The sequence below is a fragment of the Nicotiana tabacum genome, chromosome 10, assembly GCF_000715075.1.
Source record: "Nicotiana tabacum cultivar K326 chromosome 10, ASM71507v2, whole genome shotgun sequence".
Classification (NCBI taxonomy): domain Eukaryota; kingdom Viridiplantae; phylum Streptophyta; class Magnoliopsida; order Solanales; family Solanaceae; genus Nicotiana; species Nicotiana tabacum.
This window is the reverse complement of record NC_134089.1, coordinates 96,210,984-96,227,762: the sequence shown is the minus strand read 5'-3', so window position 1 is coordinate 96,227,762 and position 16,779 is coordinate 96,210,984. Positions and strand designations below refer to the sequence as shown.

Below are 16,779 nucleotides of genomic sequence, written 5' to 3'. Positions count from 1 at the left end.
TACACAAAATATGAAAACAAGTAGAACACAGAATAAGCATGAAAAATAAATAATCCAAAGAATAGAACTTCTTTTGCTCCTTTTAATTGTTTGAGATTAAAAAAATTCAATTGTTAATCTTTGTCACAAATATATTTGATAAGAATTAAAGAAAAATTCAGCATTCTAAAAACATTACACTTTTCTGTTATGAAAATGTGGCAGCTGCGTCCCTTTTTTTTTGGGGGCATGTTCTGCAGAGTGTTGCTAATGCAGCTACGTGATTGTTTGCCTAAAAATAGAATTTTGAGCTGATATTGCTTGTTTTTAATACCCAGACTGAAAGATCGTACAGACCAAAACAACCAAAAAAATTTCAGTGGCATTTATCCGATTATTTTCCACAATAAAAACAGAATTTGGCAGGACAGAATACAAAGATCAGTAAACCAGCTAGGTGTACAACTAATCTTTTTGTTGGTTATATATTTTGTGTTATAACATTTTTGAAACCCTGATATAAAAAAAACAAAGAGCTAAGAGGAAAGGAAAAAAACCTTAATACTCAAAAATGTTGGATTCATGCATTAATCATGGAAGAAAGAGAAGAACTCATGGTTTCACTTGTTGATGAACAAGTAATACCCATTTTTAGAGTTGCTCATTTTCTGAAACCAACACTACTCTCTGCCCAAAAGTTCCCATTTCTCCCTTCAAGACCCAATATTATTCAAGAACTGAGAAGTACTTGTTCAGTGAAGGTCCAGTTCAAGGGTGGTTTCAACACATGAAGGAATGGCCTACTTGGGTTGATCTGTTAAAGCCTTTATACCAAGATATATGGAAGAAAGATGGAATCTTTGAAGCTGTTATAGCTTCCACGTTCAAGATTCATAGGCACAATGATTTGATTATTGCTCTTGTTGAGAGATGGTGTTTGGAGACAAACACATTCATTTTACCTTGGGGAGAAGCAACTGTTACTTTGGAGGATATGGTAGTTTTGGGTGGTTACTCTGTTTTGGGCCACTGTGTCTTGAAACCTGTTAAGGCCAAAGATTCTGTTGCAGTTGAAAAAACTCTTTGCGAAGCTCATAAGACTGTTAGAGCAAGGAATGTTACTCACCATGCCTGGATGGAATATTTTGCAGGAAAAGGTGACCATTTGGAGCATGTTGCATTTTTGACCCTTTGGTTGTCAAGGTATGTGCTCCCTTCTAAAAGTTATCAAACTGTGGATAGAGCTCTTTTCCCTATTGCAATTTATCTTTCTCAAGGTATACCAATAGCACTTGCCCCTGCTGTTCTTTCTAGCATCTATAGGGATTTAAGGTTGCTTAAACAAATTATTATATCTTCATCTAGTTCTAGGTGTAACCAAGATGAGTCAGATCCTCTCTTTAGGGCTCCTCTTCAATTTGTTCAGTTATGGGCTTGGGAGAGATTTTCCAATTTGCAGCCTAAGCCTAGTTTCATCTGTTCCGGGGAGCCAAGATTGGCTAGATGGCATAATGTGAAAAAACTAAATTGTGTGGATCCTAGGAGTGCAATAGATTCTGCAGCAGAATTGTTTCTGTGGCGTCCTTATGCTATTGATACAGTGAAGAATTGGGACATCAACAAATTTTACAAGAAAAAGGAGGAATATGTGGTGGTTGGACCAAAGATGGGAAGAGAAATCTTGGTTTTTGCTCGATTTATTCGAGCTTCTGAACTAGTTGGAGTGGATTGTGTAGAACAGTATAATCCACATAGAGTATCAATGCAATTTGGATTTGATCAAGATGTGCCAGCTTGTGTGAATCATGCTAGTGATAACCCAAAAATTGCTTGGAGCAATTATAGTAGACCAATTAAAGATGCCGAACTCTATATACCTTCTAGGCTCTTTGAGTCAGATGTTACCAAACGATACTTGGAGTGGTGGAAGAACAACAAATTTGCACTTGAAGATGCAGTTAAGCATGTAACCAAAGGACAACGGTCTAGAACTCACCAAAGGATACCAAGACTGTCGTGGGAAAGCTATAAAATGAGGAATGCCTCCGTATGTTGTGAATTTGCACAGAAATTTGATGAGGTTAGAACAGATGGCAATATTCAAGATTGTGAAATGAGAGTTGTAGAATCATCAGATGATGATGACAATTTACCGATTGCAGAATCTTTAAACAAAAGGAGGCTCGTGAAGAAAGAGATTACTGTACCTGGTAATCAAGCACCCCTAGCTAGCATCCAAAGCCAATCTTCTTCCGCTTCTAATGATGAAACTGCCAGAGAAAGGGAGACGCTAATGGAGTCAAAACCATTGAGCAAAAAAGGTGGCTGTAAGCTCAACTTGTCTCACAGTTTAGAACTTGCAAATGTAAATAGGAGCTGTGGCAAATATACAGAATTTTCGAGTACTAGTCCTGTTAAAATGAGTTTGCAGATGAGCAATGATTCAGTGGAAGCACCTAAGGTAAGTACAAATGGTATCAATAGGACTGAAGGAAATATGCAGATGGAAAATATTGACAACCATGAGAAAAGGAGCACAAGATATGAAATGACTGATCTTCTGAAACTTGAGATGAGGCTTAGAAACCTTGAGAACATCATGGCTGGAAAGGTTCCAAGAGTTGGGAAGAGGTGAAGAGAAGATCAAACTAAACTATAACGCTGATGTTTCTCTGATTTAGTTTTTTGTTTTGTTCAAAAAGTTGTGTATTCTTCCCTAATACCTAGTATTCAACGATACTGTGACAGTGCTACTATAAGATTACTTCTATTTAGGCCTTCTCTTGTAACTATATATCCCAGCTTTAGTAAAAGCCTTTCAGTATTGCTTGTTTGTCAAACGTCAGATTCAAAAATAGTGTATCCCAAAAGAATCAGAAACATTTCAGTGGCATCGGTTCCATTCTTTCTAAGAATTATTTTTGCAGGGAGATAATTCAAAGAGCAAGGAGCAAAGGTAACTTTTTTTAAGTCTTTACATCACTTCCGCATCGGCATTTTGTCTACGTATTTCATGCCCTTTGGTCTGACTCTTCGTCCAGTATGATGGTTCCAGTGCATTTTTATAAAGCATAGTATATAAAATAGAGTAGTATAACTCTAACAAAATTGGGTGGAATTGTGTTATAGAGGAATAGTGTTCCACAATATTTCTTTTAGGATTTAACTTCGGCTCCTCTGGTGACCTTATGTGTGTCATTGTTGGTTCTTTTTCATTGTCAGATAAAATTAGTTCTCTATTAGGAGTAGACATTTTCAGGTTCTTTTAATTTATTTCTTTCATTGCTTGATCTTTCTATTATCAGTGTTTTGCTTGGTTCATAGTGAGAATCTGAAAACTCAAGGTCAAAAGTTTTTCTTTTACGGCTTAAAGGAATAAATTCCAAGCATGTGGAACTAGGGGGAGCCCAAGAAGATTAGTGGTCTAAAGCCACTTTTTAATCTGGGGCCTATCAGAAGGGAAAAAAAATTCATCTATATTTTTAATGGAAGTCTATTTTTCTATCTTTTTAAGATGTAATGTTGCTAATAGTTTCTTTTATAAATAATTTAATCTCTCCTAAGATATTGTTGTTCTTAGATAATTAAACCTTATTCAAGAACTTTATAACTTGATATCAAAATAATTTTTGATGTTCTAATATACTTCTTGAAATGCTTGAAACCTGAGGGGAAAAAAAGGAAAAAAAGAAAAGAATGCGCAATATAGTTTTATTCAACGGTACTCTTCAACTCTTGTTTTTTATAAAAAAAATAAAACTCTTTTTTTTTCTATAGAGAACAATATAACTTATCGAGAACTTAAACTTTTTTTTTAGAAATCAAGAAGAGAATATAAGAATGTAGTACCCGCTTTCTTATGAGAAAGATAAAAAATAAGACTTGGACTATTGAAGATACCAAAAAAACGAATTCTGAAAGTTTATTGCACGTTCTTAGTGAGAAATATAAAAGGAGAATAATAATATAAATTTTCTGCTGGTTAAGGTGATTTCTAGCATTGATGTTGGGTCAATGACTCAATAAAACACTATCTAGTACAAAGCTGTGGCGCTATAGCATATAGGTACCCAATAAATAGATGCATATTTTTGGTGTTCATCTTGTTTTTAGTAGCAGGTGCTGAGGTTACTGTTCTTTGTATAACTAATAGCTTGTTTGGCCAAGCTTCTTTTTGATCAAAAGTGTTTTCTTTTTTTTTTGCCAAAAATATTTTTGGCCAAAAATTAAGGTGTTTGGCCAAGTTTTTGGAAGGAAAAAAAGTGCTTTTGAGGAGAAGTAGAAAAAAGTAGCTTCTCTCCACTCCAAAAGCACTTTTTTGAGAAGCACTTTTGAGAAAAATACACTTAGAAGCAGTTTTTTAAAGTTTGGCCAAACACTAATTGCTATTCAGAAGTACTTTTCAAACTAATTAGCCAAATACAAACTGCTTCTCACCAAAAACACTTTTGAGAAAAGCACTTTAAATAAAAGCACTTTTGAGAATAGCACTTTAAATAAAAACACTTCTCAAAATAAGTTAGATTTTTACAGCTTGGCCAAACGGGCGATAAATTTAGGGAAGTTCTAAATTATCAAGCATTCACAAACTCAAGGGGCATTTACAGAGTAGCAGAGACAATGCCAGAGAGTGATCGTCGGGATGCATGCCTTGCGAGATCCATTAGCAGCTTCCATGAACACTGCACACATATACTAGATGGAAAATCGGGTATGAAGTTCAGCTATAATCATCCTTCTGGGTATTCCCACACAGTTAGACCATTTATGTATCGTCCAGCCAGTGTCCCAAAATTCTACATCTAGTAAAACTTTACACATCTTTATTTGACCAAAAAATGATAATCTTTGGATAAATTAATTAATCAGTTATTAAAGGGAGCTAATCCTAGTTAAAGCTAGTAACTACAGATCTTAGATCAATGATGTGAAAAGAAAGTGGGCAGTGATGAAACGGATTTAATTCGTAAGCATTAAATGCATCGAATGTAATAATATGTTAGAGGTATCAGGTGTTAAATAGTAATAAATGACGCTAAATATAAATAAAGAGACAAATCCACCCAATATTGAATGAGTTGGATGATTTCTTCCTCTGACAATGATGAATTACAAGAATATAACAAAAATAGTGAGTACTTTCTCGAATCTAGTGGAAATGACAATGGATACTCCAAAAGGTCAAATCTCTTCAGAAAGTTGTTCTTTGTATTTATTTAGATAGCTTGTTTTTCAAAAGAGTTCTTATCATATGGAATATTATATGTCTTTTGCCTTATCTCTCATACTATTTATATGGTATATTCCCAAAGAACCTTAAAAAGTACAAACAAAGAGAATATTCAATAGAATATTCCATCTGAAGATCCCAAAGCAAAACTAGCCATTACTTCTATCTATGCCGCTCGACCTCGACCCCGATGAAGCACTCAATGGCTCGTTCTGTTGATCACTGATCGACCTCGGCCAAACTGCCCATATTGATTTGCAAGTCACTCATGACAATCGTCTCCGCATGACGAATTTTTTTAGTCGGATAGCGGTATGTTCTTGATCATGATAACTTGGTTGTAGTGATTTGATCGAAAACCTAACTGCAGTCTGGCTTAGTCTGTTGTAAATTGTGTCTTATGTACTAAATTACACTGTATATATAAGACAAAATCTGTTTTTTACTTCTATATATTATGTTTTGAACCCCCTTAACACAACTCAAAAGTGTAGTTTAGTGGTCAAAGAGGTTCAAAATCTTTATAAGGTCGTAAGTTTAATTTCCACTAGCTACAAAAATTTTTTTTGAACCCCTTCGTGATACTAGTCCCTTTGGAGTCCTAGCGAGAAACCCCACGAAACTTAGAGCCCGTTTGGACATAAGAAATATTTTCTTTTTTTTTTCGAAAAATTTAATTTTTTTTCGAAATCAGCGTTTTGTCATAAAATTTTTAATTTTCACTTGAAGAAAATTTGAAAAATTCCAAAAAGCAGTTTTTCAAAATTCACTCGGATCACTCACAAAACATAAAAAACAACCCAAAATTATATTCATGTCCAAACACAATTCTAATTTTCAAATACCATTTTCACTTAAAAAAAATTCACTTTTTTTGAAATTTTACAATTCTTATGTCGAAACGCTCACTTAGTTTGTGAAGTTTAGGATTATAAGTGTTTCTGGTAACTTGAGGCAATACAGTTTTTGTAAGGGAAATTGTGATTCGAATTACGAAACTATAACTTTAGATAGGTTGTTTTTACGAGAGAAAGGGGTAAAATTTGAAATTATCACTTATATTCTGATTCATAATTTGGTTTTTTTTTTTTCATTCAATTTCTTGCAAAAATACAAGGATGTGAATTTTGGATATGATTTTTAAATTTCATGGGATGTAAAAAAAGGTGAAAACTTAGATTACGGAATCTCTATCTATTAAAACAGAAATCATAAAAGAGAAACTTGTTCTTTTAGTTCTTTTCTTTTCTGGGGGAATATCATCTCCATAGATAAAAGTAATGGAAAATTATTTCACTTGAGCAAAACTATAATTCTTTAACTTGCTTCATAATAAATGACAACTTGTTCATTCGTGCCAAAAGAAAAGGGGACTTGGAGTATGACGCAGAAAATATCTAATTTTCGATGTGAATGAATATATTTGTTCTTTAACTATTCTAAAATAAAATTAATATTTTCTAGAAACTACAGTAAAGTTTAAATAAATACTTCTTGTCCGATCGAATAAAAAATTTTATTGAAAAAGAATAAACACGCAATAAAAAGATGGAGTTAGGGAAGCTCACTGACTTAATAAATATCAGAGCCAGGTTTCGATCCTGGGACCTGTGGGTTATGGGCCCACCACGCTTCCGCTGCGCCACTCTGATTTGTTACTATCTACAATGTTAGATAAAATAGTAAAAAGCAGAACTAAGCATATTTTCACAAATTAAAAGTATATGTTGCATCAAATACTAGTCGTAGTACTTTCCTGTGAGGGCAACAATCCTCAACTCAGGTCATACCTCTCTGCCGGCGGGAGAAATACAATTTCAGCGGTTCGTTCTGGATCTTTCCTTAATCAATCTGTAAGGGGCTACTGGTGACTGCTCAAATTTCCCTCTGATTTTGATTTCTCTATGCATATCCACCGTGTTGTATGTGTTCCATTGACATATAGTAATAAAATTCTCTTTTTTTGAAGTATTATTTGGATTTGAAGCGCTGGAAATTTATCAAAAAACCAAAGATGGCTTCCAACGATCCAACAACTGTAGACCGAATCAGTGTGTTGCCAGATTCTCTTCTCCATCACATTCTCTCTCTCATGCCGATAGAGGAGGCATTCATAACGCATGCTTTCTCGAAAGGATGGCGCTATCTCTGGACTTCACTTTATAATTTCTATTTCAATTGTGAACTTTATAATGAAGAATACGTGTCCTTTGTTGACTATGTATTAGCTCATTCCGTTTCTCCTAAAATAAAAGAATTTGTGCTCCACTTCCATGACCCGAATGAATACAAGTCCGCACTCAGCAGATGGCTTAGTTTTGCTGTTGAAAAGAAAGTGGAAAATGTTGTGCTTTGGTCATACTCTGAGGATGATGCCTGTCCATTGCCTGAATTTTTCTATACCTGTTCGTCGTTGATAACATTAATTTTGGGATTTTGTTACTTTGACGCTGGCGTGGTCATATCGTGGAAGTCACTAAAGAGCATACCATTCAAGTGTATGGCCATATTGTGAACTTACTGTTAGGTTGTCCTGCTTTAGAAACTATGGAATTTAACTCTTGTAAGCGTTTTACTCGCCTGGAAATTAGGTCTTCAAAATTAAAGACACTGAAATTGATAGATTATGGTGACAATGGAAGTGATTAGTCCTTGGAAATTGTTGCTCCCTATCTTCAGCATTTGGAGATTTCAGGAAGTCTTGATGATTTCAAGTGTAGGCTTGTAGATGTGACCTCTGTGGTTAATGCTAGGCTTACCTTCAACATTACCTGTATCAAAGACATCCAGGACGATCATGGTGAAGAAGTTGATGATGAGGAAGATAGTTGTGGGGACTATCATCAAGTTTTTAGTATTCTCGTCCAAGATTATCTTCAAAAGTTGAGTTGTGCAACCGATCTAACAATTGCAAGTTGGTTCACAGAGGTCCTATGCATGTTGCAGTTCAAAGGTGTGCTGATTCCAGAATTGAAATGCAAATATGTAACACTAGAGTTGCAGATGGAAACGTTTAATTTGTACAGAGCAGCTGACCTTTTGCAAGCCTCCCCTTATGTTGAGACACTCAACATAGACATGCATACTATGTATTTTTACAAGTCTCGGTGCCAATTTGAATCAAGATATTTGGCTAAAGGAGCTAATATTGATTTGCAGAGTTGGGTTGCATGCTTTGTATTTCCCAACCTCAAGAATGTTAGGATTACTAATTCCTTTGGGTGTTTGGCGGATCATTTCAAACAGGGCTATGACAAGCTTTTCAAACTTTCAGAATTTCTGTTAAAGAGAGCGACTGTTCTGGAGAAGTTCATTATCATATCAAAGACGAGAAGGTGCAAGACATGTTCAATGAACTTTGTGTCTAAATATTTATTTCAATTGGCTGGGGAATTATTAGGTTGCCCAAGATCCTCCACCAATTCTGTGTTTGTCTTCCAGGAGCGAGATTACCAAGGCTGCTGGTAGTTTTCTGCCTCAGGATATGAGGAACGTCGCCTTATATTGAGTTTTTGATAAGCTGCTCATGTAATCGTGAAACTTTAACTTCTCTATGTAACTACTTACTACTACTTTTACTTTTGGGCTTACCCTTGTGGCACATGCCAAATGTTATGGTATCTTACTTTCTCATGAAGAAAAAAAATGGGTTTGAAAAATCCTTTGATGGCATTTTGAGGATTCATTTTGCCAGTGATATCGGAAACAGTCTCTTGCCCTTCCAAGATAGGGGTAAGACTGCGTACATTCTACCCTCCCTAGACCCCACTTGTGGGATACGCTGGGTTGTTGTTGTATTTTGCCAATGATGACTTGTTTCAGGATTTTGTGACTTTTAGGAATCCCAATGAAGATTTGTTATCAATATCAGTAGTAGTAGACTGAAGATGTTCATTGTTGAAATATAGTTTCTAAGGGATATTTTATCTTGTTTGTTTCACTTGTTCATTTGAGTAACTCCCCTCTGTCTTATTTCTGCACAATTCAGTAGCTCATACACTATACAGGCTTTATTGAGCTCCGGAATTCTGCCATCAGTTAATGTGATTTGTCTTCCTTAAGTTCTAAGCTTATACTCATTACCACCACTTATAGGGAGTTAGAAATTGGTGAAGCAGAGGTCAATGAATTCAATATAACAACTGTACTCTATTTACCATAACAAAGATCACTGTTTTCAATACTTCAATTCTGTGTCTAAAAATAAAATAGATCTGAGCAATTTGCCTTTCTTTTTCCTAGAGAAGATGAATGTTAAAACTGAACCTTTCTGATTGACAATTCAATTTCTTGAACATCTTTGCAACTAGTTATCAGATGAGCTGACGAGTGTGGATTTCGGTGCCTGTGTCATAACTTAAAGTGCTTTGCCTAGAGATAATGTGCAGATGTTAATTGATAATGTATCTATGATAAAGGAAGAGCATTAACATAGACAGCCAAAGTTTGCTGTGTTCGCTTGTGTTGTTCAGATGTTTCCATTACCCTGATTCGGGAAAATGACAAAAAATGGTGTCTTATGTTTGGCGGTAGGTCTAAATAATACTGTATGGGTCGAAATCTGATCAAGAGAAATTTCGCACGAAAAGGGGCGACAGAAGGATCAATAAAGCAAAAGGAGTATTTAAGAGGCCCTATGACGACGAATACCTCGACCACGGTCGAGGTCGTGCACTCGGAAAGCCTGCACGGCGAAGTAAATGATATGGCGCTTCAGAGGGTTAATCTAAAGTATGGTCGAAAGATTGAGGTACCCAGGTTAAGAACCGTTGGGTAAATGATCTCAGAAATATCACTCATAACAGGGTGAAACCTAAGAGCCTACTTCGAAAATGAGGGAGAGCCCAGAACCATGCGTTCATTTGTAACCATTATCGTTACATAAATGAAGAGAAGTTTAGTCTACAAATTGGTGAACTCCTTTCTTTTCTATATTTATTTTACTTTATACTATGAATTGATGTCGTCGAGTATGTTACTCCATTGTATATCAAAGGTGTCAAACGTGTTCATAATAAATCCTTGAGTCCAGCCATTTGGCTCCTTTTGTTTATCATTTTCTGATCTAGAGTTAATTATTTTTGGCTAGAATTTATCCTTCTTCTTATTATTTACATTAATTTACCAAAAGATTTGAAAATATTTTGGTAAACAATTTGGCATCGTTTGTGGGGAATTTTCCAGCCAAAGTATTTGTTTCCTTTAGATCTAAACTTGGTCTTAGCTCTATTACCCGTTCGTGGTAGCTTCAACTTACCGCGACACATGCAGACTTGAGAAATTTACAGGTAAGCCCGCGAAATTAAACCAAACAAGGTCACATCCTCACATAGGATCAGGGCTATGGCTGATTTATGTGCGAAAACCACACCGTGCCGTGATAGTAGATCCGAGGCTTTATATCTTAAGCACACCGCATTCCTTCTCATAAGTTGCGTCTGTTGTGCAACTCTTCGAAACGCCTGACGGGCGAGGAGATCCACCAGCCCATGAAAGTGCCCAGATTCGACTAACGGCAAAGCCAAGCGCGAGGTAAAGATCAGATTTGGGGCCAACACTACAAGGAAGACGAGTCGTTTCATGACATGCCCCCCAGTTTGCCGCCGACCGAGTAGAAGGGACTTCCCAGACCTAAGTAGCGGAGAGCATACCTATGAAGAGAACGCGACCGGTCCACCCCTCATTCATCAGCTAACAAGCCAATCGAGGTAACAAATGATTCCATTTGCTTCTAACCTGTTATTCCTTAAAAAAAAAAAAGAGACGAGGGTGCCCTCCCAAATACACGAACGAGGGACTGCCTACATGCAGGCTTTGAGTTCTATTGGGAAACAGCAAATCGGGAAGAACGCCCCACACTATGTCATACTGCCAGATAACGGGCAAACGGTCCAAAACATGCCGACATCATGAAGAAAAATCCCCGTAGTCTGGGATTGGGCGGCCAACCCTGAAAGTACAAATCTCTCCAACACATACGTTACATAAAGTACGCGAAGCTCTCTCGCACACGCGCTAGAGCGGGAATTACGCCGACTCAACCAACTAAATTCGATGAGTTACATCCGAATCCTGTTCGAATCAGTCAAGGCCCAGGATGTCCCGAAGCCTAAGTAATAAGTTCATCGCCCGCCCCGTCAACTGCCTTTCTAGGCCGAGCAATGAAGGGATTAGATAGACTGGGACTCATCCAAACAGGCGCATAAAACATGCAGCAACACGTGATATTCTCCAACGAAAGCAAGGCAGTGTACGACATTCTTACACCATTGAATTTGCACCACCAACACAGAAAATATATGTTCGACCTCGTTAGAATTAACAAGTCAACGATCGACCTCGTTTGAACTCATTACGGGTCACAATTCGACCTTGTTCGAATACACACCCATGCGACCCCCAGCCATCGCCAAGCGAAAGTTAAATTCGACCTCGTTCGAACTAACAAGTCAATGTTCGACCTCGCTCGAACTCATTACGCGTCACCATTCGATCTCGTTCAAATTCACACCCATGCAGTCCCCGGCCATCGCCAAGCGAAAGTAAAATTTGACCTTGTTCGAGCTAACAAGTCAACGTCTGACCTCGCTCAAACTCATCACGGGTTACAACTCGACCTCGTTCGATTTCACACCAATGCGGCCCCCGACCATCGCCAAACGAAGGCGAAATTCGACCTCGCTCGAATCTACAAGGCAAAATTCGACCTTGCTTAAATTTACAAGTCAAAATTCGACCTTGCTCGAATCTACAAGGAAAAATTTGACCTTGCTCGAATTTACAAGATAAAATTAGACCTTGCTCGAATTTACAAGGCAAAATTCAAACTTGCTCGAACTTACAAGTCAAAATTCGACCTCGTTCAAATTAACCTACATTCGACCTCGCTAGAATTGGTCTACATTCGACCTTGTTCGAATCGATCTATGTTCGACCTCGCTCGAATTGATCTACATTCGGCCTCGTTCGAATTGATCTACATTCGACCTCGTTCGAATTAGCCTACATTCAACCTCATTCGAATTAATCTGCATTCGACCTCGTTCGAATCAGCCTACATTCGACCTCGCTCGAGTTAACTTACATTCGAATCCGTGTGAATTAAGGACCTCGTTCAAACCAAACCAAAAGTCAAGGACTTCCTCAAAAAAGAGAAGAAAGGAAAAGCCAGAAACATACAATCAAAGACGAACCAACTATTCCTTTCAAAAAAAAAAGATAAAGCATCTTACAAAGGGCCAAAAGGGCCCCCACCCACCCAACCAAGTACAAAAAAAAAATTAAATGCAAAAGGACAAATTAAATGCACAAAGGTTTCAATCAATATCAACACTATCCACGCCACCACTTCTCTTCACGCTCGGTCCAACCGCTTCATCTCCATCATCGTCCCCTCCAACATCGTCATCATCGGAAGCAAGCTTATCCTCGACCTCAACATCTCCACCGGCCTCCGGTGTCGCAGGGTCATAGCCGTAGGCAAGACGAGCCTCACGTTCTTTAACACGAGCAACTTCAAAAACAGCTTCAGAAACTCCCCACACCGCCAACAAGCCCTTATCTCGTACAAATGGCGGGGGACGGCAGCAAAGGCAGGTACTTGGGAAGGCGCTTGAGCCAACAATCGCGCCTTTTCGGCCTCGAGAACCACAACTTGATCACCCAGGTTCGAAACATCCCGCTTAAGCATGCCGATTCGTTCCTCTAGCCGCCCCTCCCTCAGTGTAATCGTCTCTCTCTCAGCCTCTCGCTCGGACCTGAGAACGCAGACAATGTCTTCCAACGCCTCCGCCCTTGCTAAAGTTGCCATTCGGTCCCCTTCGGCCCTCTCCAACTCAGTCACCTTATTCTCTAACTCGGCTACCTTCTCTGACCACTCTACACCCAACTGAGCAACTCTGGTGGCGTTCTGATCAAGCTCCACCCGCAGGGCCACCACCTTTGCTTGGAGATCGACACACTCAGCTGCAACGCCCTTGCCCACCTCGAGTTCATCTTTTTTGGCCCTTAGCAGCCCCTCAAGCTCGCTGCATCTGCTAATTGACCGCATCAGCTCCTCATCTTTCCCTCCAACTCCTTGCTAAGGGATTGGTGACTGCTATGGCTATCCAACGGGACGGGTCGTCCCGCGTCCTGTCCTGTCCCGGCTCACTTCATTTAAACGGGATGGGCCAGTGTTAAACGGGACACATGATGGGACGGGATGGCCATTTCATCCCGTTTGTCCCGTCCCATTTCGTCCCGTCTCGTCTTTGAATTCTAGCCGTTGGGCAACGACTCCAATTGCAAAAATAGTCGTTCCCAACAGCCAAAAATGGTCACCACCCCCCCCCCTCCGAAACCCCCTACCCCTAAACTTTTAATATAACCCCTAAGTTTATTAAATTATACTTTGGTCCTATTTTCTACTATAAATACCCACATTCTTCTTCATTTTTTTCCACAAAAAGTCAATCATCCTCTCTCAAATCTCTTACATTCTGTCTATATTATTCTCTCAATTTTCTTACTATCAACTATCAATTGACAACTTTCAAGTATCTGGGCAAATTTTTGGAGCAACTTTCAAACTTCGAATTAATTTGTCAAGTATTTAGAGTAATATTTTGGGCAATTTCTTCAAGTTTTAAAATTTAATCACGGTGCACTCATTCCATCTCCTAATTTTAATATATAATTTTGCGTATCATTTTAGTGCTTAATTTTTCTAGAGTGAGCGTGGCAAGACTTTTCCAACACTTTCGATAATGGCCCGAAATATCCTAGCTATTCAAGCATCATCAGTAGCATCGGAGAGTGCTTTTAGCGCGACAAGATTTCACATTGGAGATCATAGTCATGCATTAGTAGAGGACATTCTAGAGATTTCCGTATTATTCAGAGATTGGATTAATTCAGAAAGAAGAAATCTTGGTTTTGAAAATTAACCACTAGGGAAGAAGAAGAATACAATGAGATACTTAGAACTGGGAGCGATGACGGCATGGAGCTCATGGAACATCAATCAACATTGTCAATTTCAGAACAATGTCCAAGAGATATTATTGATAAGTTACGAAGAAGCTATATATGAGCTTACAAATATTAGTATGATAATTTGTAATTGGCTACTAAGAGGCCTAGTTCAAACAGAACCCTACCTAGAAGGTGGCTGCATAGATTAATTGCTCTTCAAAAGAATTATATTTGTATTTGAGATTTGAAAGTTCTATTAATAAAATAAAAGGTTCTAAGAGCATTGAATTTTTTTTATGAATTGTCTTAGTTACTTAATACTTTGAAATTATATTAAATAAATTATAACTCTATTATAATTACTAGAATATTTCATTACAAGTCTTTTGTTTTAATATTTTATAATTCTTTACTTAGTTTTCTAATTTCCGTTTTAACATTTAAGCTTATTAAATAAGTCAAAAAACTAGTCGTTGCAAAATTTAAAAACTTAGTCATTGTAAAAAAACTAGACATTTTAAAAAAAACTACACTTAAGGCCCACGAACCCGTCCCGTCCCATCCCGTTTGTTAGCGGGACGGGATGGGCCAACCGTTTTGTCCCGTCCCGCACCGTCCCGCTTAAATGTCGTCTTGTCCCATCCCGTCCCGTTAATTTTGTCTCGTCCCGTTGGACAGCCATAGTGGTTGCCGCCTGACCTAAGCAGCGCATGCATCTCACAACACTTATCGCGATACCGGCGATACTTCACAACCATTTTTTGAAAGACGGCAGCCTGCGCCTCCGCTCGATGAGCACTCTCGGTCTCCAAGATAAAAGTCTTAAAAGGAAAAAGAAGAGGGAAAAGAAAGGGTCAACAAAGGTAGAAGATGTAAAAGAGGAAAAAAGACAAACTTACCCTCAGAGCCATCCCAGCTACACCATGTGACAAGCCGATATCGCTGACCTCCCGAAGCGACCTACTTTCGGTGAAGAACACAGTATATCAAATTGTGGAACCAATTCCACCGTATCCTGCACCAAATCAAAATCCGATGGAATCTCTAGCATACGGAAGGACCTTCCGCTCTCACATCAACCCGAATAAACCCCTCCTCAAACGTCCTCATATCCTCGGGGTCGAAATCCTAGTCAGATTCATAATCGTCTACAATCATGCCCTTCGCCCTCTCACTGGTCGAAGAAGAGGCACAGACCTATTGAGACATCGATGGACCACTTGGAACGATCATAGCGGCCCCCGAACTCTGCCTCTACCACGACATTCTCCTCCTCGCCCGAAACAGGCATGTCCCTCGAAGCCATCTCAATCGAAGATGCCCTCTATAACATCATCATCCGTCTCTTTGAATGGGCTCCTTGTCACACCTCCTTTTTACACACCCGAGGGGTATGTGAGGAGTTTTTCCAATTTAAGTGATATTATTCGAAATGGGATTATTTTATTTAATTCAGGGTCACCACTTGGAATATTTTAATTGGTGTCCCAAGTCACCAGTTCAAATCCCGAATCGAGGAAACAATTGACTCTGTTTAACAGTCCGCAAACCAGAAATTCGGGTAAAGAATTCTGTCAACCCAGGAGAAGGTGTTAGGCATTCCCGAGTTCCGTGGTTCTAGCACGGTCGCTCAACTATTATTATTGGCCTAATTATATGATTTTCAAACATTTTTCAAACCTGTGTGCATTCTTCAACTATTAAACCGCTTTTTAAACCGCTTAATTTATTCATAAATAAAAAATTGAGTTACGCATACGTATACTCTTTCCCTTGGCGTGTCAAAAATTATATCACGCGAACGTGTCCATAATTAATAACGCTTTGTTAATTTATTTAAGAAAAATTTGATTGAGGTTGCGCAAACGCATCCCTCGAGTCTTTTTAGAGTTAAATTTGCAATTATGTTACACGAACGTATACATAATCACAATACTAATAGAGATCGAGCCTAAAGCAAACTACGAATATTATAATTCTCCTTCTAAATTTCCGACAATGTGAAATAAAAGGGGCGAAAAAAAATTATATAATAATATCAGACGCGGATGGAACATTACTAAGGATGTAATTCTTTTCATCTGTCAACAACTCTTATTTATTCTTAAGGAGTTAATAGGTAGTGATGTGTGTGTATATATATATATATATAGTACATGCTTAATATGAGATTCGATATTTTCCTAAAGGCAGCTCTCTTTCTCTCTTCTTCCTCCCCTGTTCCATCTCTGCTTCTCCAATGGTTGTGCCTCTTTAACAATAACCCTACTAATAAAGTAAATAAAACCACTAAAAAACTGGTTGTGAGGTTAAGTGCGTCCAAATAGACATTTAACATGGTATATACTATTCGCTTTTGATCAAACTTACACCATATTTTAGGTATTATGCTATTAAGAGTATTTATATAAGTTATATGTTACTTCACAATCTTTCAAATATCAATGTAGTACTTTGTTCTAGAGGTGTACAAATCAAACCCGAAAACTGCACCAAATCGAAAAGTCAAATCAAACCGATTAGAAAACTTGATTTGGTTTGGTATTGAGTAAAAAAATCCGTACCAAACCAACATATAAATATATAATTTTTATATATATACTTTTAAGACTTTT

The 16,779-nt window shown here is 38.0% G+C and overlaps 2 protein-coding genes across 2 annotated transcripts; both read left to right on the top strand.

Annotated features, from left to right (window-relative positions):
* Positions 1–766: 766 nt before the first annotated feature.
* On the top strand, positions 767–2,614 carry LOC107793990 (serine/threonine-protein phosphatase 7 long form homolog). The gene has a single exon (XM_016616438.2). The coding sequence runs from the start codon at positions 767–769 to the stop codon at positions 2,612–2,614; it is 1,848 nt and encodes a 615-aa protein (XP_016471924.2).
* A 4,609-nt stretch (positions 2,615–7,223) lies between these two features.
* On the top strand, positions 7,224–8,717 carry LOC107793989 (putative F-box/LRR-repeat protein At3g18150). Its single transcript, XM_016616437.1, has 4 exons — positions 7,224–7,614; positions 7,737–7,850; positions 7,905–8,544; positions 8,651–8,717. The coding sequence occupies exons 1-4, from the start codon at positions 7,224–7,226 to the stop codon at positions 8,715–8,717; spliced, it is 1,212 nt and encodes a 403-aa protein (XP_016471923.1).
* The last annotated feature ends 8,062 nt before the right edge of the window (positions 8,718–16,779 follow it).